General features: G+C 39.7%; 3 protein-coding genes across 12 annotated transcripts in view; 1 reads left to right on the top strand and 2 right to left on the bottom strand.

The window, feature by feature from the left end:
• Positions 1 to 6,869, bottom strand: part of arhgap9 (Rho GTPase activating protein 9) — a 45,636-nt gene extending 38,767 nt beyond the window's left edge. For 3 of the 4 annotated variants that reach the window (XM_026166780.1, XM_026166784.1, XM_026166782.1), the window contains exon 1: positions 6,614 to 6,866. The gene's annotated coding sequence lies outside the window, so the exon portion shown is untranslated. Of the gene's footprint in view, positions 1 to 6,613 lie in introns of all 4 variants that reach the window. The other variant, XM_026166785.1, reaches the window with a different exon arrangement.
• A 229-nt stretch (positions 6,870 to 7,098) lies between these two features.
• mars1 (methionyl-tRNA synthetase 1) lies at positions 7,099 to 23,303 on the top strand. 5 transcript variants are annotated; one of them, XM_026166772.1, is made up of 22 exons: positions 7,099 to 7,427; positions 8,780 to 8,870; positions 9,128 to 9,206; positions 9,495 to 9,626; positions 10,893 to 10,968; positions 11,151 to 11,335; positions 11,669 to 11,778; positions 11,864 to 11,980; positions 12,182 to 12,385; positions 14,429 to 14,630; positions 16,101 to 16,175; positions 16,435 to 16,605; positions 17,075 to 17,170; positions 17,958 to 18,075; positions 18,271 to 18,484; positions 19,890 to 20,021; positions 20,324 to 20,428; positions 20,663 to 20,858; positions 21,442 to 21,513; positions 21,799 to 21,825; positions 22,117 to 22,248; positions 22,763 to 23,303. In XM_026166772.1, exons 1-22 carry the CDS (start codon positions 7,325 to 7,327, stop codon positions 22,910 to 22,912), a joined length of 2,787 nt encoding a protein of 928 aa, XP_026022557.1. In that variant the 5' UTR covers positions 7,099 to 7,324; the 3' UTR covers positions 22,913 to 23,303. The 5 variants fall into 5 exon arrangements, with proteins under 5 accessions (XP_026022557.1, XP_026022558.1, XP_026022560.1 ...); XM_026166773.1 differs by lacking the exon at positions 21,799 to 21,825 and having other exon boundaries at positions 7,100 to 7,427; XM_026166775.1 differs by lacking the exons at positions 7,099 to 7,427; positions 8,780 to 8,870; positions 9,128 to 9,206 and adding exons at positions 9,827 to 10,017; positions 10,124 to 10,461 and having other exon boundaries at positions 9,582 to 9,626.
• A 151-nt stretch (positions 23,304 to 23,454) lies between these two features.
• ddit3 (DNA-damage-inducible transcript 3) lies at positions 23,455 to 27,462 on the bottom strand. Of its 3 annotated transcripts, none has more exons than XM_026166778.1 (4): positions 27,311 to 27,462; positions 25,948 to 26,009; positions 25,397 to 25,605; positions 23,455 to 25,204 (listed from the first exon to the last, which is right to left on the bottom strand). In XM_026166778.1, the coding sequence occupies exons 3-4, from the start codon at positions 25,550 to 25,552 to the stop codon at positions 24,437 to 24,439; spliced, it is 924 nt and encodes a 307-aa protein (XP_026022563.1). In that variant the 5' UTR covers positions 25,553 to 25,605; positions 25,948 to 26,009; positions 27,311 to 27,462; the 3' UTR covers positions 23,455 to 24,436. The 3 variants fall into 3 exon arrangements, with proteins under 3 accessions (XP_026022563.1, XP_026022562.1, XP_026022564.1); XM_026166777.1 differs by having other exon boundaries at positions 23,455 to 25,207; positions 27,311 to 27,461; XM_026166779.1 differs by lacking the exons at positions 25,948 to 26,009; positions 27,311 to 27,462 and having other exon boundaries at positions 23,455 to 25,236; positions 25,397 to 25,464.
• Between the last annotated feature and the right edge of the window lie 221 nt (positions 27,463 to 27,683).

Genomic DNA, 27,683 nt, shown 5'->3' with positions numbered 1-27,683 from the left:
CTCTGAAGCAGCGAGGCAATGCTAAGTATTTCCACCATCATGCTTCACAGTGGTTTGAGGTACATCTTTCAAAATCTATCTTTGGTCAGCTATGGCCAAACAACTATCTTCAAATCATCTGTTCAAAAGACACTATTCTAACAGGCATGCAGGTCCTTTACCTACAAACTGTAGCTATAGGCCTATCCAGCTAAGCCGTGCTATAGAGAAGCCATTCAAAACAAAGAGCCTCTTTTCAGTGCCGTGAAAGCAGTCACTGATAACACATTTAAATTTGCCCGATAAAGACAACATCTGTTCTTTTTATTCATGATTTGTTCTCGTTGACAGTTTTTTTGCACTTCTTCCTCTTCTTCATATGATTACCTTTAATGTTTAACCTAAGCACTGAACCAAAAAAAAACAAACATCTACAAGTGATTCATTTACTGTTGCACGTGATGATGATTTTGTATGGCAGCACACCTGCAAGCAACTTTTTTGGTTTGTGTTTTTGAGGGCCCGCTACAATCGAAGGAAGCTGTAAATACATATGATCTGGAAAAGCATTGGTGTGAAGTATAAATGATGTGTTGTTTATGTTTTAAGGGATTCATGCAAACCCACATGCCATAACGCTGCAGAAAACATCCTGAGGCTACACAGTAAATGCAAACTACAATGTCATAAACGATATATTTAGACGAGAGATAACAGATATTTAAAAGCACATGAGAAGTAAGACATGGTTTTAATCATTTTCCCCAATTTTCATATCATTTCCAATAATCAATGTAATAATTGCTCCAAACAGCTCCGGCGTCTGAAAGACAAGACAGGTTTATCTCCCACGGAGACGATTTGAAATCGCTGGGCCAATCAAACTTCACCACATGGCAGGACTGGAAAGGAGTAAAGGGTGGAGAGCTTGGTGTCATATCATATCCATATTCATTCCATACGTTTGAAGTGGAAAGAAGGCGGCTTTAATAATCATGGCTACACGGTGTTCAAAGAGAGATGAGACATGAGGAAGAGGAATATAGACTGAATGAGGAACTTCAAAGGGTTTCCGCGTACACTGCCATATCTGTATACACACAGAAAACACACACTCACATGCATGTACACTGTACTGTATTTACATATAAATGTCTATAACCGAAGGCGTCGCAGGAAAATAAGACAAAAAGTTGCTGCATGTGAGACACGCAGCTCAGTAACATTAATTACCACAACAATAAGTAAAAAGTAAGTCACTGTAAGCAAACAGGGCTGCTGAATTAATAACTGTGTCAGCCAAACAACTTTTCATATCTCAGTTCTTCACAGTGTCATCACTATGTGCAAACAAGCATCCAAGTTTGCCTGCTACACTGGCAGCTGGAGCTCCAACCTTTAGTCAGGTAAGTATTGCAATCAGTGAGATATTGCATCACTTCCTACATTAAAGGGCTCTGTAGCACAGCGCTGTCTTAAAATAAGCACAGGGATGCCTCAAATGTTTCCTAAAATCAGTGCTTAACCAAACCGTATGTTGCATTGCCTAAACTGCACTTTAAAACTGCTAGCATTTAATGCTTGCTTTCAGCAGTGAGCGATAAACATAATTAATGTAAAAGCTGCTTCAGCCAAAGTCAAATCAGATTTTCTGTATATTTCAAAACATGGTCTGTTTCAATGTCTTCACAATATAAACAGCAATCAATCCTTATCTTTAAACTGTCAATTCAGCAAAACACCCTCTACAGCAAAAATGAAGACAAAAGAAAAAACACCCTCTTTAATGAGCTCATTTACACATTTAGCTGGAAATCGGTCTCCTCGCTGTCTGATGAGCAGCTCTGCTGACGACAGCCACATGAAGGAATGCAGTGTATGGATGTACAGTTATAACTACTAGGGCTGATGTCTCTCTCTCCATATGAGACACATGCCTCAAGCCAAAACAGCCTTTCATCCTCGCAGAGCCATGCATTATTGATGATTAGACCAGAGAGAGACACTGAAACACACACTGTGTTTCCCAGTGTGCTGGCAGGATGACGAATCTGTGTATGAAAGCATGTATGCGCTTATATGTGACTAAACAGGTGGGCTGGATTCTTTTAATGATCAGCTGAGTAAACTGTTACTGAGCCAATCAGAAAAGCAGAAAGTGACAGCGGAGCAGCCATTGGCTCAAGCCCGCTACTGTCATTGTGACAACAACGTCTGTGACCGACTGCGATCTCCAGTGTCTCCAGTGCGTGTTATCTTTTTCTTGTTGCGCATCGCAGCATTGCATATGTGTGATGCCATCATTTCAAGGGTTTGCTGATGCAATGCTTGTGTTTACAATGAACCCTGCAGCCTGCATCGACACATAGCAAACTTCTTCAGAGACTTCACATGTATACTACTCAACTTCCCATTTCCCACATTTGAATATAAACAACAACCAGACAAACCAGTGTGCCAGTTCGGCAGAGTAGCGCATGATTGCCCAGGGGGCAGTCTTTAAAGAAAGTATCACGTTTTTTTAATTAGCTTTTGGATTTTACAGAAGAAAACAAGGTAAAAAACACACTGCCAACACACTTCTAGCTTACGTACCAAACAAGCATGAAAATGCTTCTTATTTCAGTAAGCAGCTTACATATAAGAAACAGCACTAAATGTTTTGGAAACACTAACATCATATTTTAAAGCCAATAAAATTACACCATTCAAAACTGTCTTCATAGAATTATTTTTAATCTGATTGACAATGTTATCGCTTAATCTATGAGCACAACTTATGAGATACAGCAGCAACATTTTTCTGCAACATTTCATTTTCAAATGTAAGAAAATACGGGAAAAATAAACACAGAGACCTTCCAGTCCAAGGCGACATGTTAACCGCGCTTGATTTATCTCCTGAACATTTAAACCCAAAGATCATTTTACAGCTTTTCCTTGCTCAGAATGGACCAATGGGGAGTACATGTGTAAACATGGTGGCTACATGTTACCTTGCTTGACAAAAATAATGTTTTTGTATGTTGGTGACATTCCTTTGGCTCTGCAAAACCTCTTTGTCAGGAGTGCCAATAATTCACTTTTAAGGAGAACACATAAAAGCAGCAAATCTGCATTTGAGAAACCAGAACCAGAATATATGTTTCTGATTAAAAATGACTTGTCAAAATTGTCACTGTGAGTGGAATGACTGATTAATGTGAGGAGGGACTTTAGCACTAAAACAAATTGTGATAAGGAACTAAAGAGACTGATTTATTTTCTCGATAAAGGTTGATAAAGCAAGACATCGAGTCTGCGGAGCCCTGATTTTTGATTTTTTTTTTTTGTCTGAAGCACAACATGTGTGCCATGTGTTATTTTCTATACTTTATGAAGTAAATCAAAATAAATAATGAGCTTTTTTGGTAGGTAGTTGGTGACTATAAAAAAATTTATTATTGCTAATACTCGTATATTAAGTATCAGTTAATGACGAGCAAACAAGCTAGCCTTCTTTCACCGTATTTCCCAAACCAAATGTCATATGGAAGTCAATATTTATTATTTACAGAATAAAAAATGAATCTTCTCTGACTGGGCTGGTGAGTTGTTGCCGAGCCTGTGGGAATGTGAGGTACATTGATGTTTCTAATGAAGAGCTCTGAGCTCCATTGATCCACCGGGGATGAGAGTGAGCTGTCAAAAGCTATCAGGCCCACTTTTAGCTGTGTGTAGCTAAAGTGAGCACGATAGTGTTGAGGCGCAAGGAAGAGCAGCTAAACATCCCACGGCAAAGGGTATAGAGAGGAGACACACACACACATACACACACACACACACACACACACACACAGAGGCACAGCTGTGATGCCCTCAGAGCGTTCAAGCGGTTATTTGTTTAGTAAAGGGGCATTGCACAGTTAACAATAAGGTTTACAATGTGTCAAGTGATCAGTTAAAGTGTACGACCTTCTGGTCCAATATTTAGGTTAGATTTATTTTTAAAAAAGAAAAGCAGCAAATACCAAATTTTAATCAATTTCCTTTAAGAATGGTTAAAATTATTGCTGATTATTTTTTTATCTGCAGCTTTTTAAATTAACAAGTCATCTCAGCACTAACGCAATCTTAGCACGTCTGGTTCCTGTTGTCACATTAACATCTACATGTGCATGACACAGCCTAGTGAAAGCAAAAATGACTGCATTGATACTTTAAGTACAAGCAGGATTAAATGGGATTAAAACACAGCACAAATGTGAATGTAAGCACCACTGCTATATTACACCGTAGCTGCTAGCACTGCTTTCATATAGACACTGTATAGCAGGTAAATCAGGACCTGTGCTGTTCTCCAATGGGATGCAACAATATGTATCATGAAAATGTAATGAAAAGATGCCAAAAGATGTGCGTACGGGTGGGTGAGGATAGGAAGTGAAAACAGTGGGAGGTGTGGGCGACCAATGGCATAATGTCACCATGAGCCAGCGTGATTTTGTTCTATTCAAGCAGATGAGACAAATTACTAATGACTGTATTTATGGCATGCACATACCACACACTACACTGTCACTGTAACTTAAAGAGAACCCAACTGCCACTAAAAATCCCACTATTACAGTATAAGTACAAGTAATTTATTTAAAAAAGACCGCGTGTGTGGGGGGGAGGCCAAATACACCCTGGACAGATCACATCTATATCACAGGACTTATTTACATCACATTGGTAATTCTTTAAGCTCATCAAACATAAGAATATGCTTTAATTTAAAAATAAATGAATATAGAACTTAGCAGTTTTGACTGTGTGACAGTTGGCAGACTTCACTCTTTCATCTCCGAGCAGCTGTGAGTGGTATTTATAACCTAAACAATTAATCAAAGAATAAGCAAGAAAAATGCAAACTGATTAAAGTTTAAACTACACCTGCTGCACGACTTACGTCTGATTAAACAGCTGCTCTATGTCATGTTTTCCTCTGCAAATACATTAAATTCAACATTTTCTACTTGATATAAAAAGGCTGGACAAAACAGAGGCTGGTTTCTCTCAGGGAAACAGTCAACGACCACTCTATAAAATATATTTTCCACACAAACATTTTAAGTTCAAAGCTAAAACAAGTTAATCATGGATAAAGTGCTTTATAACCAAGAGACAAACCAATAAACGAACACCAAAGAAAGAACATATGGTAGATTCGGGGGCCTTTAGGGCTGCTTTTCAGGACCAGATGTCTTCAGGAACCGGAGATAGAGAAACAGTCCGCACAGCAGAAAACACAAACGTGAGTTGAGGTCTTTCTGCACCAAATGATCTGCTACTGCAAGAACATGTATGCTCCGCATGTTGCATATAAGCAGCTATACATTTCTCACTGTGATAAAAACAGACTGCCCACAGACTTACTGAGATATTAGAGTGCAGCAAGAATACTTTGACAAGTAACATACCACAATGTGAAAGGCTCGAGTCCCTCAATCTTTTCTTTGACACTGCATCCACAGCAGTCTGTGGAGCACAGCAGTAATTAGAGTGAACTTGTAGCCCTCATCTTAATGCTGGTACGGGGGCGCTTTTAATCAGCAAAGTTGCAAGCAGAGAATAATCTTTCAGCCTGTTGTCGTCACAGGCTGGCGTAAAAGGGAGCAAATCTCCTGCTTTGCGCGGACTTAAGAATGATTATGAAAGAGCGAAAATGCAATGCATCAGTCAAAGTGTTTCCATCACACCCTGTGGTTAACCCATCCATGCACTTGTATGCACGCATGTAGTGTCAGAAGCAGGATGCAAATATTTCTGTATGAAAAGTGTCATATGTAAAGTGATGATATGAGGATTTTTTATCAGCGCGACCTTTAAAAAGATGATGAGATGGCCAACAGAGAGTCATGGTGTCTGCACAATCGTAGTAATGAAATTAGTCAAGAAAACAGAATGAAAAATGGAGAGTGAGAAGTCAATACTGTGTGTATAAGGGGAGGGGAAAAGGAAACTTTGAAGAGTGGAAAGTGCTCTTCAGCAGGAAATGGTTGGAGGTTGAAAATCTGCTTTTGTCTTGGGCCTATAAGTTAGCCGTTTGTGGGTTTGTTTCAGTTCAGCAGTTGTAATAACTGTATATACAGCATGTGGTTTCAAAGTCTCATGTTCTGAGATGTTTGTTTTGGAAAACGTAGGCATGTAAACTATTTATAGAGGCAGAATTGACAGGGCCTGCCTACATATTTTTTTGACAACAAAGAGTAAAACTTTGTTGTCAAGGTGGAATAATTCTCATATTGTACCTACAAAATTAATGCTTGCATCCAAAATACATAAAAATGAAGCATAATCAATGTAAAGGTGCAGAAAGGAAATCAGTAAATAAATAAATAAATAAAACACATTACACAAAAATCATTTGTCTTTTGTATGTTTGAGTGGGAATGAAAGTTTCAATCTATAGCCAAATGTGGCAACAACAACTCCTACAAATGAAATTCGAACATCTCGTGGTTCAGTGTTTCCACAAATAACAGTGAATTCAAACTGGATCACAAATAGTTTTTGCAAAAATGTATAAATATTTTTGCGGAAAATGAGTTCTCTCTGCAAACAATTCAATAGTGATCAATCTTCTTTTCGTGTGAGGGGCACAACTCACCTTGCAGCGACGTGATGACTGCTGAGTTATGTCTCCAGAGCGCGCTGTAGATATATAAGCACTTGCGCCTCGGTAAGTTTGCTTTGCCTCTCTTGTGGGAAGAGTAAAGATAACTTCACATCATTCGTTTAACGGGAGCAGAAGAAAGAACTCCGAGGTGCACTTTTCCTAATTAATAGTCATGCATGGACACTAAGTTACCCCTGCAGCCCATGATGATGGAGACTCCTCGCTCTTTAAGCGGATGGAAAAATAGTCTGAGCTGGACGGGTTTGGTGTTTTAAGATTGGTTACAGTGGCCCAATATGATTGTACGCGTAACCAATCAGCTCTGCTGAAAGGTGGCGATGGAAGGCACTCGTTATACTCTGCGGCGTGTTCCGTCAGAGAGCGCACAACACGAACAGTGTACTCCGCCCGGAGATGTTGATCTATTAACAAAGCGCAAGCACACCTCGTTACTGCCAAAATGACTGTTTGGGAAAGGGTTTATGGGAGGTGTAGTCAACTAAACAGGGAACTACTGCTTCTCTGAGCGGCTCGTTAAACATCCTAAAACTACATCCCCGTCATTTTTAACGGCGCCGACAGTGTTTGCATCAGCGTGGTCAGCACTCGCCGGCGAAGTTACTACTGAGCAGCGGCTTGTCTTGTTTAAAAGTGATAAAAAATAACAACCAGTCTTTAGTTTGTGTGGCAACCAACGGACAAATGAATCTGTTCGTAAGTGAAGGCAACCCGCACTGCCTGAAGGCGCTAGCAGCGTTAGAAGCGACGGGAGTGCAGTGCGGCGTCCAGTTTGTCAACCACGATGGTAAGAAAACCTAGTGAGGTTAGCATTCCTCTGTGTAATTACCTGTAATTATAACTAATAACGACAGTGTTTTGGTAAAACATGCTAGCCATTATGCACGTTTTATGCAGGTCTGAGCTAAACTTGTCCTTTAACGGTTGTGACTGTGTACTAGCGAACTAGCTGGTTAGCCAGCCTTCTTCTGGTGGCATCTGTCTGTGAGTGACAGTCACAATGAATGTAGAGAACAATATCTGCGTCTGAGAAGCGGCTAGAATTAGCTTTACTGGAAATCACCGTTCGTTTGTCATGTTTTAGACTTGTTTGCTTGTCCAGCTTCATGTCGGGGTGTTTGTTTGTTTGTTTGTTTTTTAGCCAGTGTGCAGCTACAGCTACCGTCTGTTTGAATTAGCTTACCATTATAAAGTTAGAAGACTGTGTTGTTTTTATTAATAAAGTACATATCTATATATAAACAGTGTGAGTTTATCCTAGGTATGATTATGTTTTGTAGGATATTTCACTGTCTCAGAATTAGAAAAGCCAACAGGTAGAACACGTTTGGAGAAACATGTTTTTCTTTATTCATTGCTTTATTGTTGCTGTGAAACGGACATATTTCACCAAAGCTGACACAAGGCAGACTTAAGTGTGCCAAAATGTGATGTGGCATACATGTCCAGCACTGTTATTCCTGTTTGGTGGGTTTTGTCTACACCCAACAAAGTCACAGTTAGGAATCCAGGAAGCCAAAAAGCCTTTAGCACGGCGAAGTCAGACAGAAAAAGCAGCTGTGTACATGTTCTTCCCGTGTCCGTGGGTTCTTTCCTGGTACCCCGACTTCATTCCACAGTTGAGAGAGGTTTTAGTAGAGTATTTGGGACTCATAGTTCTGACCTATACTTGACAATAATGGCCCTTTGGAAAACTTGCTTAGGTTTAGCAGTAAGTTTTAATTTAGTATTCTGTGAAATAGTTTCTAATAAAATAGTAACAAACTCCAGCTTCATCCTAACCCCAGATGGGTGCTAATCTTGAATCACAGAGATGAATACCAAGAGCCATCTGGCATGTGACTACTCGCATATAAACTGTCTTAGAGACAGTGAAAAAACCCCACACAGTTTAAAAAGCATTTTTATACCAAATTCAAAATGTTGCTCGTTACTTCAGGTGAATGCAATAAAATATAAATGTCTGCTGTAATAATGCCGTATAAAGAACCACCATTCGTGAGCCACTATTAAAAATCTGTGCTCTGACTGAAACATGTGACTACATTTTCCGCCTAGATTTAATAAACAATATTAATCCAACTAGTCCAGGAGTATAATATTTGTTAAAAGGTTTTGTCTCTTTTTCCATTTTCCCAGAAAGGGTGGTGCCTTTCCTCAGCCGTCCAACATTGCCAGCTTTGGCCCTGCCCAGTGGACAATACCTTTTCAGTTCCAATGCCATCTGCCGGTCAGTAAACTTCACATAGGCCTTTTTGCTTGGCTCTTTATGAGTGGTAGTATACAGTTAGGTCAATAATTTGCTTGAAAAAGATGCAAAGTTTGTAGTTTGTCTTCTGTACACCCCCACAGTGGATTTTAACTTAAATAAATAAATAAATAAAATAAAGATGGCAACCAATAGAACCAAAACTATGTTTTTATGCTTTACCCATTTTAGCAGCAAGTATAAAATATATCTCTTACCATGTGTTTTGAATCCCTTAGATACCTGTTTGAAGTAAATGGACAAGAATGCAGTGAGCTTTGCAATCAATGGCTGGAATGGGAGGCCACAGTTCTTCAGGTATACTCTACATAAATAAGCAGACCTTTTAGTTTGGTGTTAATCTGCTGTGTTAAAACTATTTTCAGTTCATGCTTTTGTACGTTCTCTTGTGCAGAATCCTCTTACTGTACTTCTATAAACCTCATGGAAAAGCGGATATAAATCCATGCTGCTAAATTATTAAAACTCACGCTATCAAAAGAACAATGTACGGAAACAAGCGTTAAGCAGTCCAAGTAATTCTCTGACCTCAGTCACACTTGCTTGGTAAATTGTTATTAATCCTGTTTTGTCCTTTTTGCGCAGCCTGCATTGCAGCAGGCTCTTCACATGGCAGTGCTGCAGGGGAAGAGTTCAGAGGTGTCCAAGGTTCTCCAGGGTCCCATAAACGTCTTGGAACAAAGCTTGAGCAAAAGGAACGCACCTTATTTAACTGGGGTACAGTATGGTCTCCTGTGTATTCTCTTTTTTCAGTGCATGTTTACCTGTAATATACCCCAGTCAGGCATAACATTATGACCACTGACAGGGGAAGTGAATAACACTGATTATCTTTTCATTGTGGCAGCTGTTGGTATGTGGGATATATTAGGGAGCAAGTTCACATTTTGTTCTCAAAGTTGATGTCTTCAAAGCAGGAAAAATGCTCTTGTGGGATTTCCTTGTCTGAAGTGGTCAGTAGCTATCAACAGTGGTCCAAGGAAGGAACAGTAGTGAACCAGCAACAGGGTCATGGGCTGCACAAGTTCACGATATGTGTGGGCAGTGAAGCCGGCCCATGTGGTCCAATCCAACAAACAAGCTGCTGGTAGTGCAGATTGCTGAAAAGGTAATGCTGGTTCTGAATGAAAGGTCTCAGAATTGTCAGCATTGTTGCAGACTATGTACACCATTTCATGGAAACGGTATTCCCCAATGACTGTGGCCTTTTTCAGCTGTGGCCTCTTTTCAAGCTCTGCTACAAAGAAACGGTGGTTTCCACAGGAATGAGTTTGAGGTGTTGACTTGGCCTCCAGATTCCCCAGATCTCAATCCAATCAATCATCTGTGGAATGTGCTGCACAAACAAGTCCAACCCAAGGATGTCCTACCTCGCAACTTACACGACCTAAAGGTTTTGTTGCTTACATCTTGGTACCAGTTACCGCAGCACACCTTCAGGGGTCTAAGTGGAGTCTGTGCCTCGATTTGTCAGGGCTGCTTTGGTAGCAAAAGAGAGACCAACACAATATTAGGCAGGAGGTCATAATGCTATGACTGAAAAGTCTATTGTGTGAGTACATTTAGAAAATAAAGAAAACACATTTTCAGGCTTTTTCAATCTACAAAATATATACTTGATAGAAGTCAGTAAGTCAAAAGTTCAAAATATCTCTTTTAAAGTTTATCTGAGCTTGACTGAGCAACTCCATTGGGCCAGATCTGGCTCCTCTGGCAACATTTTTCTATAAAACTAAAGAAAAAGTGCCGTAAGTGCACACAGCAAGGAAGTCTTAGCTGTAGGTGTAGTACTTTTTTAGTGAGATGCAAGCACATAAAAGCTGTAAGTAGTCCCCTTCATGGTTGTTCTCTATATAGAAAGTTGCAGGTGCAAAGATGAATCCCTCTTCTCCTTTGCTTGGGGATTTCAAAACATTGTTAATTCAGAAACAGTATTTAGCAATTGCTTTAAACTAATGTTGAATTAACTGTGCTGTGTTTCAGGATTCTGTTTCCGCTGCTGATCTTGTTTTGTGGGCCGGATTCTTTCCTGTTTTATCTGATTCTTCACTAACACTGGGTAAATATGAATGCATTTTAAAATCCATTATTATTTGACATGTATTGCTGGCTATTTCCCTTTTGCTTTGCTTTATTTAACTTACTTTTTCATTCAATTTAATCTTTGAATGTTTAATTTCTGATTTCTCTTTTTCACGTATTTTATAAAATTTCACCTTCCATCTCCTGATCTCTTTTCAGGTGAACACAAGTCTTTGAAGGCTTGGTTTGACCGTGTGGCTGCTATGAACGCTTGTCAGTCTGCTGCTCAGAAAGTGCTACAGGGAAAAGGTCTGCAGGGCATGAAAAGCTATATGCAGAAGCAGCCTGCTCCTCAGAGCAGCCAGTGCAGAGAGACACAGCCATGTAATAGCAACTCTGCTGAGGTACCTGCAACAGTATATCATCGAGATAACTATTAGACTGAATGTGTTCTTACTGAGAGGCATAAATTTAGTGCCTTTCTTCCAAACAACACATTAGGTTTCTAGGAAAACTTATCATTGTTGGTTTTCATTAACCTATAGACGCATGCACTTCCACAAACATGGTTTATACTCTTTGAAAGCACAGTATTTTAAAAGTGTCAGTCAGATTTAAGAGCAAATGTTAGAACACACATTTATAGGAAGTCAGTGAATGTGTGGATAGCAGATGATGCTATAATAGCGGAGAATATTTCGTGGATAATGATTGTCTTTGTCTCCTGGTTTGATTAGGAAGAAGGAGGTGAGCGTGTTGTTTCAGAGGAGGAGATGGAAGCAGCAGCTCTCACTTGGAGTAAGGGTTTGAACACTTGCCCTCCAGCTACAAAAAAGCAACACCCCATGTAAGTTATTAATGGCACCATCATTTCACACACATGTATACTGTTAAGGCCAGCTAAAATTTAGTTCTGTTTTTTTTCCCACTAGTTTGCCTCAGGAGGGCAAGCGAAATGTCCTGGTGACCAGCGCCTTGCCCTATGTCAATAATGTTCCTCACCTGGGTAACATTATTGGCTGTGTCCTCAGTGCTGATGTCTTCTCCAGGTAGGAATTACATTTTGTAATCTGTTGGAAAAACAATCATTGTTCCTTTCAGCAAATGCAGACTTTACAAACAGTACCTGAATACACAGACATTCTTGTAGATGTGTAATGGAAAGGCCTGTGTATACTTGTTCTATGTTTTTTCACTCATCATCTTTGAGTCATAACTCTTCCACACCTTACTCCATCTGCTTCTGCTAGGTATGGCCACCTACGAGGCTGGAATATGTTGTTTGTGTGTGGCACAGATGAGTATGGCACTGCTACAGAGAACAAGGCCAGAGAGGAGGGCCTGACACCCCAACAGATCTGTGACAAGTACCACGCTGTTCACTCCAGCATCTACAAATGGTTCCAGATTGACTTTGACTATTTTGGCAGAACCACCACCGAGAAGCAGACAGAGTAAGTGAGAGGGCCTGTCCAAGGACATGGGTGAGAACAAATGAGTCTATTCTTAAATTGGTACTTTAAGACAAGGTTGTTCTTTCAAGAAACACAAGTATCTTTTACCTCCTAGGACCTGGCGTCCACATATGTGGACATCACATTTTGGGTTATTTAGACCAAAATAATAAATTTTGCTCAACAATGGCCTGATATCCACTTACAAGGACATTGTACTGCTACTGTTCTATCGGAATTTTAAACGAATATCCCCATATGTGGCTCTGATTTTTCTTAGAAACAAAAATCGGGGAAAAAAAAAATCTGGTAATTCTTTTTTTTTTTTTTACATTCATCAGGTCCCAATATGCCCAGATATCAAAGAGAAATTAAAAATGCATGCCGTGGAAGAGTTCGGGTCTTAGGAGGTTAAACAGAGAAGCCAGCAGAATATAAGATCATGTTTTTTTGACCAGAGTCCTGACATAGGCTGGATGTGGGTCTGATGAATGAAAACATTAGTGTTTCCGTATACTATAAAATGATCTAACATCGGATTAGTATAATCTTGCCCTAGATACCAGTAGTGGAAGTCTAACCATAAATTAACCATAAACCATAAACTGTACTTCTCTTAATCTCAGAGATTATACAGCATGGCTTTTAAATGTAGGTTACTACTGCCTACTTCCCAAGGCTTTACTGAATTCTGTAATTAGAAATGTCTGTAAAGGGTGGAAATATGCGTTGACCTGGCGACTCATGCATCAAAGGTTCTGCAGAGGGACTAAGTTCAAGTCCACCCCAGACCATTTCCTCCATTCGCCCTCTGTCCCTCTGTCTAGTCTCCTAAATGCACTAACAACACAAATTGTTTCTTTTTTCTGTGTGTTTAAATAATACACAGAAATGCTGAGTTGTATATTATTTTGCCAAAAGCATTTGCTTACTCATCCAAATCATTGAACTCGAGTGTTTCCAAACACTTTCATGGCCACAGGTGTGTAAAACTCGTCAGCTGGTCGTGCAGACTGCTGCTAGAAACATTTGTGAAAGGATGGGTGGCTGTCATGGGTGGGGATTTTTTTTTAATTTATTTTTTTGACAGTTTATTGCTGTGTTAATTGCTGTGTAATCAGAAACCGGTTGTATGTAATTGCCAGCTCGATTAGATTCAACTGGAGACTGGTAGCAGACTGACTCCATCTTATGGCAACATTTGGGAGGCTTAAAACGTTTTGTAGCAAAAGCATTACCAAAGAAAGATCACTTCAACTTTGTATCTATTGGATAACACAGATATTGACAAAGTTTAACTCTGAGGAGATAAATTGCAGTTAAAATGGATAAAATTCATAGTAAGTGTTATTCCAGTACTCAGCATAATGCAAAATGTCCACAATTTCAGTAATATCACGTTATGGTAACATCGTATCGTGGGATCTCTGAGTCACACCTCTGAGGCATGGCCTTTTCTTCACGAAAGATTAGTCCTAAATTCTAGTTATTGCACACTGACAAGGACTACAAAGATAAAAACTCTTGTTTTGGGACCTTAGCTTTGATAAAGTACAACATAAAAGACATCAAGCACCATGCACCAGTGCAGTGTGCTTTGAGAAATAAACAGCCCACAGATTAAAGGCTTTTGACTTGATCCATTGAAAGGAGGTTAGGCCTTAGATTTTACATTTACCAGCCCACAGCTGAATTGTCGTTTTTTTGGGGGGGGTTTGTTGTTTGTTTGATTTTTTTGTTTTAATTCTTTTTTGCTTCATATTTTTCTTATCACTCAGTAGTATCAACCAACCATCTTCTCTTGATTTTTTTTCTTATGTATTTTTTTTTCCCTGGCCATATTTGCTGAGAAAGTTTACGTCCATTTCTAACCAACATAAAAGAGCAGCATTGATCCATGCTGGCAAAAAAACTCCCCAAACTGTGATCAGGCTTTAATAAATGATCTCAACATAAGACCGTATCGCTGTATCTAACACAGGTCATTGTCTATAATCCTAAAGAAACCCTTTTAACCATCTTGTTCCTCTGTTAATCTTTCAGGATAGCTCAAGATATTTTCTGGCGACTTCATGAGCGTGGTTTCCTAATAGAAGACACAGTGGAGCAGCTACGTTGTGAAAACTGTCAGCGATTCTTGGCTGACCGCTTTGTAGAAGGTATCTGTCCACACTGCAGTTACCCTGAAGCTCGTGGTGACCAGTGTGACAAGTGTGGACGACTCATCAATGCTGTGGACCTCAGGGTGAGTGTGGAAGAGCAGCCTGTACGTCTCATATCATTGTAGAGGGCATAACTATTGATGACTATAGAGAGAATTGTGGTGGAAGAAAGTTCTTGACAACTCACACATAATTACTATGTTTTTGTTTCTGGTAGTGTTTGTGTGTGTGGGATTCTGTCTGTGAACATGAAAGCTTGAAAATCTTTGATTGTGGTCTAAGAAGGCTTTGTAGGGGAGTGGGGTCATGTTAGCAAACGTTCACTACGTTTTTTCTAGGTTTTCAATTATTTATTTGTCAAAAACTGACAACAAAAAGATTTTTCTGTGGAACGTAACTTCAAATTATTCGCGGAAAATTCGCCTATTCAACAACTATTTTTTTCTGGCAAAAACATGACGATAACTAAATAAAAATGAATGGATGAAGGAAAAAAAAAAGAAAAAAAAAAAAGAAAATTCGCCTATTCGAAAACATTTTTTTTTTGATTTTTTCTTTGTAGAGCACATCTAAAACATTTTTTTTTATAAATTTTATTTTCAGTCTCATCTAAAACATTTGAATTATTTTCACTTTATTTTTATGACCAAATACATTTTTTTATGATTTTTTTTTTTTAAGTGATAGTTTAAGTCATATTTGGAGTTTCAATTATTAAAATAGGTAAATAAGTGTTTTTAGAAGGGGTCTAGAGGGGAATTTCAGCTATTAGCAGACGTTTGTGAATACTGGGGATCAACTGTATGAGGACTCTAAATATCACAATACTTTGGACCTCTGATCTCTTCTTCAAGGTCAAAGAAAGTCAAACTTTCATAAACTGTCTTTTGTCTTTAAAACTATTTAAAAATTCTACTGCCTTTGTTCATATTGGCAACATTTGGAAAGGATACTGGTATATGGGCATTATATATGTCATCATTCTTACAGCACCTAAGAAGCCTCACATTTATATTTATATGTATACATTTTTGCAAATACTTTAACAAATTGATATACCGTAGTAATTTTTGTCCTTTTATAGTCAGAGTTTGGATTCATTTGAGTAACGTTAGTGCTAAGGATTTGTGCGATATTGTGTTGGGAACTAAAAATATGATATAATGATGTAAACTGTTTCTGGTTTTCTTTTGTTTTTACTCATTGCTAATATGAAAATATAAATATTAATGGAAAAATAATCTCCTAGTACTTCGGGAATGTACTTGGAGATTATAGTACCCTTTCTAAAATATGCCAGTATGCATCACTTGTGTTTCTGGGCTTTTTAGATTGCCGCTGGAGAACGCATATTATGCCTCTGTTACAATATTTATTTTCCCCTGTGGTAGAAAACTGTAAATCTAGAAGACTTTCTAGAGTTGTTAATGTACTGCTGCGTTCACACTCTTAAAATTATTTTTGTAAAATTAAATTGGTAAATTCAGAGTAAAAATTCTTGTCAAATGTTGCTATAATCAATGATTATCGGTGTTGGCCGTGTTTTCTTCCAGGAACCTCAATGTAAGGTCTGTAGGCAGACTCCAGTCATCCGCTCCTCTAAGCATCTTTTCCTGGACCTGCCAAAGGTATGATTTTCACACTTCATTGAATGCCCTGAGCCGTCCATTCTCAGTTCATACAGTGCTTCTTTGGTCACAGGGATGGAGGCAAAGTAATCCAGTTTAGTAAGTTTAAGGTATCATTGAAAGACAGCTTGTGGAAAGCAGTTATCCCTGCGGTAATGTTATTATATAAACAGCTTTAGTCTTTCAAAAGCTGTGCTTTAGAGTTAAGACACTGGGTGTATTTTGTCAGCATTTTCATTCTCCTCTTTCTCCTGTGCAGCTGGAAAGTCAGTTGGAGCAGTGGCTGGAGAAGTCAACCAGCACAGGAGATTGGACAGCAAATGCCAAACAGATCACTCGCTCCTGGCTAAGAGATGGACTCAAACCTCGCTGCATCACCAGAGACCTGCAGTGGGGAACACCAGTACCTCACGCTGACTTTAAAGAGAAGGTCTGCTTCTATTTAAAAGGAAATGGTTACATCACAGATCTCGTTTTCTTGATGTTTAGTTTGGTATTTCTGCAGACTTTGAAAACATGCTTAATCCAATCAATTTTTTCTCTTTGACTTCATATCTAAAGTCGTGTTTTTAACAACTAAAATGACTTTGTGCTTCATAACCTCGTCACAAAAGCTGCAGTGACTGAAATATAATACATAATATCAATATGTAATATCAGATTTTTTAGGTTTGGCTTATCAAAACATATTAATAACTTTTAGCACACACTTCTGGAACTTTTTTTTTCTTGCACACAAATACTCCAAGGATGCCATTTCTGATCAGGTCTCTGTGCATCCTTAGAATTCATTCTTTCAATTTTTTTTCTATTTTTCCTTTTGTCATCATTATTAGTTTCTGTAACAAAACAGAAAATTTGGACTCTTATCATTTGGTACTCGCTTTCTGTCTTTGTAGGTGTTCTACGTGTGGTTTGATGCCCCCATTGGTTATCTGTCCATTACGGCCAACTACACCAACGAATGGGAAAAGTGGTGGAAGAATCCCCATCAGGTACCACCCCCCTAGCCCAGACCCCAACAAATGTCAAAATTCATGAGCCGTAGACAGTACTGATGCACAAGCTTGGCACAGATTTTTGTCCCCTTTTCCACAGTGAATGGATCTAATAGCTTTTTTTACTCCCCCATCTGGTCTTTTTCATTAGAACGTGGTGTATTTCCTAGCTCCATATAACTCTGATGTGCAACAGAGAAAGACATTAGCGTTTAGTTTTACTCCCACGGCTATCATTTGTACACAAGAGATTGTGGTGAAGGATATATACGGCTGATCAAGATTTGCCCTATGAGATGTAATGCACAACATGTTCAGTCTTAATATAGTTTTCTAGATCATTTTTATTTAAGGATCGCCCTTTGTGTTCTAGTTTTGTTTTTTTTGTTTTTTTTAAAGAGGAACCATTTAACATTTATTTTAACCTTACACACAGTTAATTACATATCTAGTACAAGCGTCAAACAGGAAGCAAGTACTCTTTAGTTAGCTTCTTCATTTGCATGTCTGCTCAATGGACCTAAAATCTGATAGCTAATCAAAGTCAGGCATTTGCTCACATAAGCATCACTATCTTCTTCACTCACTGGCTCATCTCTCCATCTAAAACTCTGGGATTGATCCCGTTTTATGAGTGTGTGATGCTCTGTATTTGCAGAAGGAGAGAGAGAGAGGCAGAGAGGGGGGTTGGGGATAGCAGATAAGTCCTCTTTGAACTGGATGATCTCATGATGATCTAATATGATGTCACCCTCACAGTGCACTGTATTTTCTTTGCCACCAGGTGGAGCTGTACAACTTCATGGCCAAAGACAATGTGCCTTTTCACAGTGTGGTGTTCCCCTGCTCTCTACTGGGAGCCCAGGACAACTACACTCTTGTCAACCACCTCATTGCCACAGGTAAGCACTTATTATAACTGACTGATTTCGCCGGCTGATTAAGTATTTGTGTGATTTTGGTTTTCTCAGCAGATGCTTGAAGTTGTTTTAAAACACATGAATGAAACATGGGTGCAGTGTTACTGGATGGGTAATTATGCGTTTTGGTCAAAGCTTTGGGTTTTGACAGTAACCTGTGCTGTAACTTTCACTCAGAATATCTGAATTATGAGGACACAAAGTTCTCCAAGAGCCGCGGTGTGGGTGTGTTTGGAGACATGGCGAAGGACACCGGTATCCCTTCTGATGTGTGGAGATTCTACCTCCTGTATGTGCGTCCAGAGGGACAGGATTCAGCTTTCTCCTGGGCAGACATGGCTCTGAAGAACAACTCTGAACTGCTCAACAACCTGGGCAATTTCATCAACAGGTTGGTAAAAGCCAAGATGTTTTAAAGGGACTTCCTGCTCTTTTTTATGTTTTACAAATAAAATGTACTTTAGACAAATTTAAGAATCTGAAAATGGTCAGTAAACCTAACAAACTCGAACCAGTCTCATGTTAGGTTATTACATACAAATACTTGTTTTTCTGGGTCTTTTTTTTTAAGCTGTCTCTTATAATGTTATTAGTTCATCTCAACCACTAGCGATATAAAAAATGGGGCAGTCTACATCCTCAAGTTGCTCACAGTCTCTGCAGAAGTTTCACTCAGAAAGTAAATATGCAATAAAACTGTCATCCAGTCCAATTAACAACGAACTTTTCAGATTGTTGTACTTTAACTATTACAAGAGATTCACCCAGTTTTCCAAATTTGTTTGGGATGGCGTAATTTAGCCCCAATTACATCGCCTCAAATGATTTTTAAAAGATCAGGGTTAAATCCCACATCAAAGATTTTTCTCAGCAGCTTTTTTTTCCCAAAGTACCTTGATCTTCAAAATTGGTCTCGGGCAGCAATGCTGATCCCTAATTGGTTCGAAAATATCTTGTAGATTGCAACCAGCCTAAGGTGTTGGAGGAGTAAGTGTTCTGCTTCAGAAAAGAAGTTCTGTCCTGCCTGGATCCAACCCCTGAATCACAACATCATTAGTGACAGTGGGTCCATCTTAGACACACATACAAATTTATAGAAGACTTTGTACCATGTAAATGCTGTTTATTAAAAATATTTTGATGCCAATTAACAAACAAATATGGCTAAATGCCCATATTTACTAGCAAAAATACTGCTGTAGACTCACTCATTTTACCAGTAATAATATTGTTCTTTATTCCCCCTGAATGAAAACCCTTAGGGAATGTCAGTTTCACTAATTAGAAGGCTAAAACAAACAAAAGGACACACAAAGTTTCTGTTCACACATCAGAATCTCAGTTCATTGTAAATTTGACATTCTTGTCAAAGCATTTTGGTCTCGCAGACCTTCCTCAGAGGCTAAGAGACGTGTAAAATATAGAACAGTGTGTTGCATCAGCCACGACAAAAACTTTCTCACCACGAACGTCCTCCTGATGCGCACATAAGACTCATATCAAAAATGACATGTTCCAGACACAGCTACAGTTTAGAAGCAAACAAGGAACTGAGAAGCGACTCCACGCAGTGCACTGTTGTGTTGGTTTAAATAAGGAGAGCATTGCAATTACATATGGCAACAAAATCTATAATTTATAAACAATTAGCAAGTCTAGCAACCTGCCCTTCCCTCCTTTTGCTCTCGCACCCCCTCCCCAAGTCTCTCGCTTCGTCTCTCTTCATTCCAGCATTTTCCTCTGACCCCTGTTGTTTATCTGCTTTGTAAAAAGCCTCCTCTCGCTTTCTTCTCCAGAGCCGGCATGTTTGTCACCAAGTTCTTTGAGGGCTGTGTGCCTGTGATGGAGCTACAGGAGGAAGATAAGAAGCTTCTGGCTCTGGTGAGCTGGGAGCTGCAGCAGTACATCCAGCTCATGGACAAAATCAAGTAAGAATCACATAGCAGTGACAAGCAACAGCAGTGGGGTGATGTTAGCATTTAGACAGAAACATGCCAGCTTAATTAAAATGACCTTTTTAGAGCTGCTGTTGTCTTGAATTTGTTTTACACAGTGATTTAAAACTCAAAAATGTACAAATAAATTATCAAATAATTTTCTGAACTACTAGTTAAATTGTCAATTATATCACAAGCTGAAACTTTATGTGAGTAGACTGGGCCTCGAGTATTGATGAAAATCGTCCTGCTGTCATTGTCGCGCTCTTAATGATCGATATGATATGTCACAGAATCCGCGATGCGCTGAAACACATCCTGAATATCTCTCGTCACGGCAATCAGTACATTCAGGTCAATGAACCCTGGAAGAAGATCAAGGGAGGAGATTCAGAAAGGTACCTGGATTTGTGTTACATTTTATTAGTCACAAATTTTTATTTTATAATAAAACAGAGACGGGAAAATGACTTTTTTTTAATAGTAAACATCTCTGTTTAGAGGAGAAATTAATTTGATTTATCTCAGACAAAATGTCTTAAATTGAATTTTTTGTAGAAAAAATGTATTTAAGATCTAATTTCTGTCCATTTTGACCTATAGATGTCGACTTACTTATCCTCTGTTTGCAGGCAGCGTGCAGGCACGGTGACTGGTGTGTCTGTGAATATTGCGTGCTTGCTGTCGGTGATGCTCTCCCCGTATATGCCAGCGGTCAGCCAAACAATCAGGGATCAACTCAACGCCCCTCCATCTTGCATCAACACCATGTTAGAAGGCAATGGCACCTTTGTATGTTCCCTGAGTGCAGGCCACCGGATTGGCGCGGTGAGTACAACCGCGACACGTATTACACACAGGTTGTACATGTGTAGACACAGGAACGTATCTGTTAATGCTGGGTGATACAATGAGGATGCAACAGTGTGTCAACTGAGCAGAACAATAGAATAATAAAGAATAATAGCCTAGGCTGTGTTTGGAGGCCTCAGCCTTCGAGCAAGCAGCAAGTTTCTCTCAGGCCACTTGTCCCTTCAGGTATAATTGTGGTGATCTGTTTGTGCCTACTGAGGCTCAAGTCCAACACTACTGCTATAATGATTTGCAGTTGTTGTCCTCGGATAAGTATCTGGACGCTTACATGTACACAAATATTCTCATTTGTTTGAAGTGTAACGCTATTCACCGTGTGGTGGTCGGCATCACGGAAACGCTGCCGATTTCTCATACATAGTTATGTACTTACTTACTTGCATAATCCTCTTTGTTCACTGATGAGCACAGAGCCTCCAGGTTAAATTTTCAGATATACTGTCCTTAGGCTGGATCGACAATTGCAAACTTTTGAAAATTCCTGCATATATTTTTAATTTTTACCTTTTTATTGCCTCTGCCAACTCGTTTTTCCCAGGTCAGTCCGTTATTCCAGAAACTGGAGGCGGATCAGATTGAAGCTTTGAAGAAGAAATTTGGTGGACAGCAGGTATTTGATGTTTATGGTACCTAATGGTCTGTGCATGAGTTCATTCGGGTCTCGTAGTAATATAGGTTCAACATATTAATTAATAATGAAATAAGAAAGAATTGATAATCTATATCTGTTCACTGGTGTCTGTGAGACTGTCATAAAAAATAATTTGTACTTAATTGAGCTGCCCGCTTTTTAAAACACGATATAGCGCAAACACACCGCAAATGTTTAAATTATGTATTAAGCATCAGTCATATAGATAAAAAATAATCCCTTTCTAAACCCTCTTGCCTCTAGCTTGAAGACGAACCACCTAAGAAGAAGGTATTGAGTGGTATTTGTTTGTGAAGAGTCAGTCCACAGTAGTTCTGGAGTGTCAGCGCTGATTTACCGCATGCCTTCACTAACACTAGCTGCTAATTTCACATCCTCAAATTTTGTATTTTTACTCATCATCTCGTGTCTCCTGTGATTCATTGTCCATTCATTGACTCATACGATCCCACTTGCATTTTGAGTGATGAGTAGTGTTGTTTGAAATGAAGTAATTACTGTGTAGAAATAATCCTCAAAATGCCTTCGATTCAAACATCTTCTCTCCGTTTCCACCTTCAGACAACAGTTCGTAACGCTGCCAGCGCTCAGTCTGCTGCTGTGCCAGCTCCTGCTGTAGCTGTTGAGGTGGGGACGGTGAACCAAGTGGACCCGGAGAAAGCCAAGCAGCTCACCCAGGCTGTGGCGGAGCAGGTGAGAGCGCCGGCCGCCTTAAATACGCTGCTGATCTAAGAAAAGCCAATGCGGTTCTTCCATGTTAAGCGGCGTTGTAATCAGTATTTTTGAATAATTTGAAATAAAAATTGAATGTAGCGTTTTATTCTTAATTCATTTTTTTGATAACTGGATAACAAAGCGTACTGTATTTTCCGCAAAAGAACAAAAACGTCTAACATTCCGGAAGTAACGCACATACACCAAACATTTGTTGCACGTGCTGAATTTATTCGTTAAGTATAAAATCTGTTATTTCTTTTTTGAAAATTTTTTTGTAATTTGTAGATTTCTAAAAAAAAATTATAATAGAATTTTTTTTTCATATGTTACAAGATACTTTCAGTCACGATTGTTGCTGTCAAATATTTGGAAATTCGTTTAGGGCGACGTCCTTCTGCAGACAAAAACGCACATTTGCAAAACTACAAATCGTTGCTTTTGTGATTTCATTCTGAAATTCTCAACAACTGTTTAATTTTACTCATCACAGGGGGAGAAGGTCCGAGCACTCAAAGCCCAGAAAGCAGAGAAGGCCGTGATCACAGCAGAGGTGGCCAAACTGTTGGACCTTAAGAAACAGCTAGCCCTGGCTGAGGGGAAGAACCCTGAGCCTGCACCTCAAAAGGGCAAGAAGAAGTGAAATTTAAAAAGGGAAAGAAAAAAGGATGGAGGTTAGTCTAAGTATGGGTCGAGGTATGATAGTGGAGAACGGGAACAAGATGTACACAGAGAGAGAGAGCAAGATGGGTATTAGCTTAAGGCAAAGCCGTGACAGGATCTAAGACAATGTGGTATTGGCACTGAGGACTAATGAAATGCTGGATTGGCCGACGGGGAAATGAAAACCGACAAAGAGAGAGTCAAATGAATACAGCTACAGAATGGAGGGATTTTTTCCAAATCCCTACACCAAAAGAAACTGATTTTATACTCTCCCTGTGATAAAGTCAGCATACGATATTAGTGTTGGAAGGTGTGTTGTGCATCTAAAGATGTTTTTATATATATATATATAAATCCTCTGGAAATTTGTTTTGCTACGAATACCATTTTTTTAGATCCATAAAATAAAATGATTAACTTCAGAAAAAAAAATGTCTGTACTCTCCACCTTTCTCATTTACCACACACACACAAAGAGCACAGATCCTTAAGACAAATAATCACAGACACAGAAAAATATTCTAGTTTTCTTGTTTATTGCAAATTGAGTGTGTTACAACGCAGGATAAAATGAATGGTATGGTAAAATACATAGATTTAATGCCATCAGTGACAAAAGCCATGCATGCAGTATTCTACAATTAACAATTTAAGTGACTACAATGAGAAAATAACAGCGGATATGTTGGTATATTACAGTACAAGCCTTTACAGTACAATTGTATATATTACAGCATTATATAAAAATAGTAAATAAGGGTAGAAGAGCTCTTAATAATTCTACCCCAAATTCCCATAATAGAAAAGGTCAGCTTAGAAAGTAGAGCCGGTTCCTACTTGCTTTATCTAAATACACATACACACAAGCCATGGGTTATACAAAAGTAAGAAAATGATGTCTTTTTTTTTTTTTTTTCCTCCCCCCACAAATAAAAAGCATTCTCTCATACTCACACTGCACTGGGCACTTTCAGACTTTTCCTGAGCTCCTAAACTCTCCACAAATTGGGGCAAATAATCTCTGCTAGCCAGATTGCAGCCCTTAAAGTAGGAGTTACAATTTATTGCAAAATGGTGGGAAGATCTATCAGTGAAATGCTCTTTAAATGAAGTTCCTTTCTGTCCTACATGCAACTCAAAATATGGATCTCATTAGGCATTCCTCAAAATGACATTCATTAAAACCTCTGCATGATTTGCACTTAAGAGCCGTCTGTTCTCCTTCATACATGCTGTGTCTTTCGAAAAGCCGCAATGCTGTTGCAGCCCCTTTTCTCTCTGTACCCTTTCATGTCTTGACTTTCATCACTTTCCTTCTTCTTGCAATCTTTATCTGTCTTTTACAAGAAACAAAATCCTCACTTATAAAAATTTATCTTTGGTTTCCATTCTTCTAAGAGGCATTTCATGACCACCCTGTTACACCTTTCCCCACCACTGCTTGTTCGAATTCTGTAGGACCTGACATATTTTATTCCCGTCTTCCTTCACCACCTCCCTCTCATTTTCTGGTGTTGACTAGTCTCTCGATAAGGGCTCTTCGTGTCCTCTGTACCTCCTCTCCCAGCCTTTCGATTTCTGCTTTAAGACGCTCGTTCTGCTCTGTCAGCTCCTGTACCTTCCTCTCGTTCTCCTGCTCTCTTTCTTTGCGACTCTTTTTGGTAGATGAGTAGGATGAGCGCTGCGAGGAGGAAACAAAAGAGGACAAGGCACCGTTGGCCCTCTCGCTGGTGGTCCTCTTGCGTTTTCCCAAACGGGAGGATGGGTAAACAGAGGGAGAAGACACAGGCGAAGAGGGAGAAGAACAAATTTGAGATGGTGACTGGGAGGCTGAAGAGGAGCAAGATGGCGAATCGGGGACACAAGGCAGTTCCTCCTCGCTGGCTGAGGGAGATGCAGGATGGACATTAGCCTGGTGGTGCTGGTGGTGGTAATAATAGCCACCGCTGATCACTGCTCCACTCGCATCCACCATTCCCACTCCTCCATCACTCAGCAACTCGAAGAACTCGGGAGGCAGCAAGTCACTGCCACCTCCTGCCGAGCCATCTCCACTTCTCCCACCCTCAGCCTCCACCTGCCGTTCTTCTGTAACAGCTGGACTCATGCAGGAGGAGGAGGAAGAGGAGGATGACGACGAGTTGTGATGCAGGGTCTGGGTGCTGTGGATCTCCTCTGTGGTCCTCTGGACACCGTCACCCCATGTCTGGCTGCCATCAGTCAGCCACGTCAGAGAGCAACTTTCTAGGACATCCATGAACTCTGGCTCCTTCTGGAAGCACAAAATGTAAATGTCAAAACCTGTCGAGAGTAAAAAGTGCAAGTAAATTAAACGTCGTCTGGCACACGAGTGAAAATTTTCACAAAAATTAAAATAAAAGAAAACAGAAAAAAAAGTGCAATGAACAAAGACTCACATTCATCATGGGTATGATACCATTTCATTTTTCAAACTACTGACCTCGGTGCATGTAGGGGCTCGTGCCAGTTTTGCCCCTCCTGTGTCAGAGCCCAGAATATCCTGCAGGTCCTCATACCACGCCTCCAACTCTGCACCATACAACGGCCCCACACCAGGGGGGTACGGCGGGGGCAGGTGTAGCCACTCGGCAGTCATCTCGCCAATCAGTCGCAACGCACAGATACTCGGCCACACAGTTCACACTGGACCTGAGAGGGGAGGGGAGGGGGGGTGAAAGGGAAAAGTGCAAAGCAGCTGCAGGTTAGATGACTGACATTGTGTTCAATTTAAAAATAACTGTAATTAGATATGTAGTCCGAGTACACAGGGATTTAGGATGGTCTGTCTCAAAACTGAATACTATAGTCAGGCTTTGTCTACTCAATAATTAATCAAGTTTAAATAAAACAGAGTAACACAGAGAAAAATGCATTATTGCACCAAAAAAATGAAATCAATTTAGGATGCCGTAATTCCACAATTTAAATGGATGGAAAAATAAAAAAGATCACGTCGAAATCTTAAAAGATGGAATGAATGTTAAATATTACCTTTAGAAAGCCTCCTTTAATCAAGTCTGGCAATTTGTTGGAGATAGCTTGTCCCAATAATTCTGCAAAGAAACATACATATTTAGTAGGTTAGTAAGAAAAAGAATAGTGTTTTTCCCCCCCTTACTGATTGAAATTGCTGAGATTTCAAAATCAAAATAGAGATTTGGCGAACACCGAGCCTGCTGTGAGTGGAAACAAAAAGGTGCCCGAAACGCCACTGGTTTAACTGATGAAATAATAAAGAAGAAGAAAGAAGGCAAAATTCCCGTCACATAATTATTGTAAACAAAGACCAAGGTGCTCTCCACTGCGCCCCCTGCTTTTGACGGTCCTCAAAACACGCCGGAGTCGATAAACAAGTGGTTAAAACGCCGAGGAAACTCAGGAGTCCAGCTCTGACTGTCTGCTCTGCTTACAGTCGTCTTAAAGACCAGTACACAAAAGCCATCACAATGACTGAGTTTTGTCATAAAAAGGTTTTTTAATGTGTAAAGAGAAAAAATAAAATACTTTGACTTAGGCAGTGATATAAAATGTGAGCGGTAAAAAATACAAATAAAGAAACCCTGTTTAGCTTCCTCCTGTTAAACGTCAGATGTGAACGCAAACGTACACGCGTTAAAACTGTGGTGACCAAAACGCGTGACATTTTTCCTTTTTAACAGTGTTTTATAATAACATGCGTATATACGTTTTTCCTGTTTTAGTTACATGACCACTGTACGCCAAGACAATTACGTCATGGAAACCCAAGTCCAGCCGGGGGAATGGGCGAAACAAAAGGAGACGTAGAGAGAAAAGAGAAAAGCAAAGAGTGGGATGGGTGGAAAGGAAAAGTAACGAAAACAGCTGCTCATTCAGCGGTGAACGTTTCACCCTAAACGGGACTGTCAAAGCGCAAAAAACAAAAATTAAACACGTCCAATTTCATGTCGACAGCTCCACCAATTACTGTCAGACGTTACGGCGCAGTATAGACTCTGTTATAAACGCTCACAATCAATGACAACTGAAATTTAAAGCGGTGCATGCCTTTGGTGCTACATTCGCGGAATTGTGTCGGGGCGTTCGGCACGGTCGGCTGCCAAAACATCGAAACTTCCTCGGCACAAGTCCGTGAGAGCTTGACAACTTGGAAAACGAAGCGGACAACACCTAAAAACAACTCGAATAAAATTATGGTCGATTAAAGCAACTGTTATTCTAAAAATGGCTCTGAAATATCGGCCAAAAAACATGCACAGTGCTTTTTTCGTTTTCCACTACACCGATGGAGCACTCCGAGAGTGTGTGAAGTCGCCGTTAGTTGTTCACTGAAAGATTAAAAACAGCAGAACTGCTAACAGGAACATCCGCTTACCCTTTTTCTTTTATTCGCTCGCCTTCTCGACTGTCTTGAATTCGAATGTAGATATTTTAGTAAAAATTGGTGATAGCTCATGTTAACCATTGTTCAGTCTTGACGGCTGAATGTGATTTTACGGAAACTCCCGGCGGCGTTTATATTGTGGGAGACGCCAACCGAACTATGCATGGGAAGGTAATTTCGGCGCAACCTAACCAGAGCGACGAAACCTGACATTCCCGTGGACCAATAAGAAGAGCAGAGTTAACATCTTTTCCTTGGTGACATCCAATAGAGTGACCCGAAAACAGCTCGGGGCGGGGGAAATCTGCGGGTTAGCTGGTTGTTCACACTAGCGTGTATAGTTTGTGCGAGCAGCAATTGTGAT

Source organism: Astatotilapia calliptera, chromosome 5 (genome assembly GCF_900246225.1).
Source record: "Astatotilapia calliptera chromosome 5, fAstCal1.2, whole genome shotgun sequence".
Classification (NCBI taxonomy): Eukaryota; Metazoa; Chordata; class Actinopteri; order Cichliformes; family Cichlidae; genus Astatotilapia; species Astatotilapia calliptera.
Note: the sequence above shows the minus strand (reverse complement) of the source record. Positions and strands in the feature narration are given on the sequence as shown.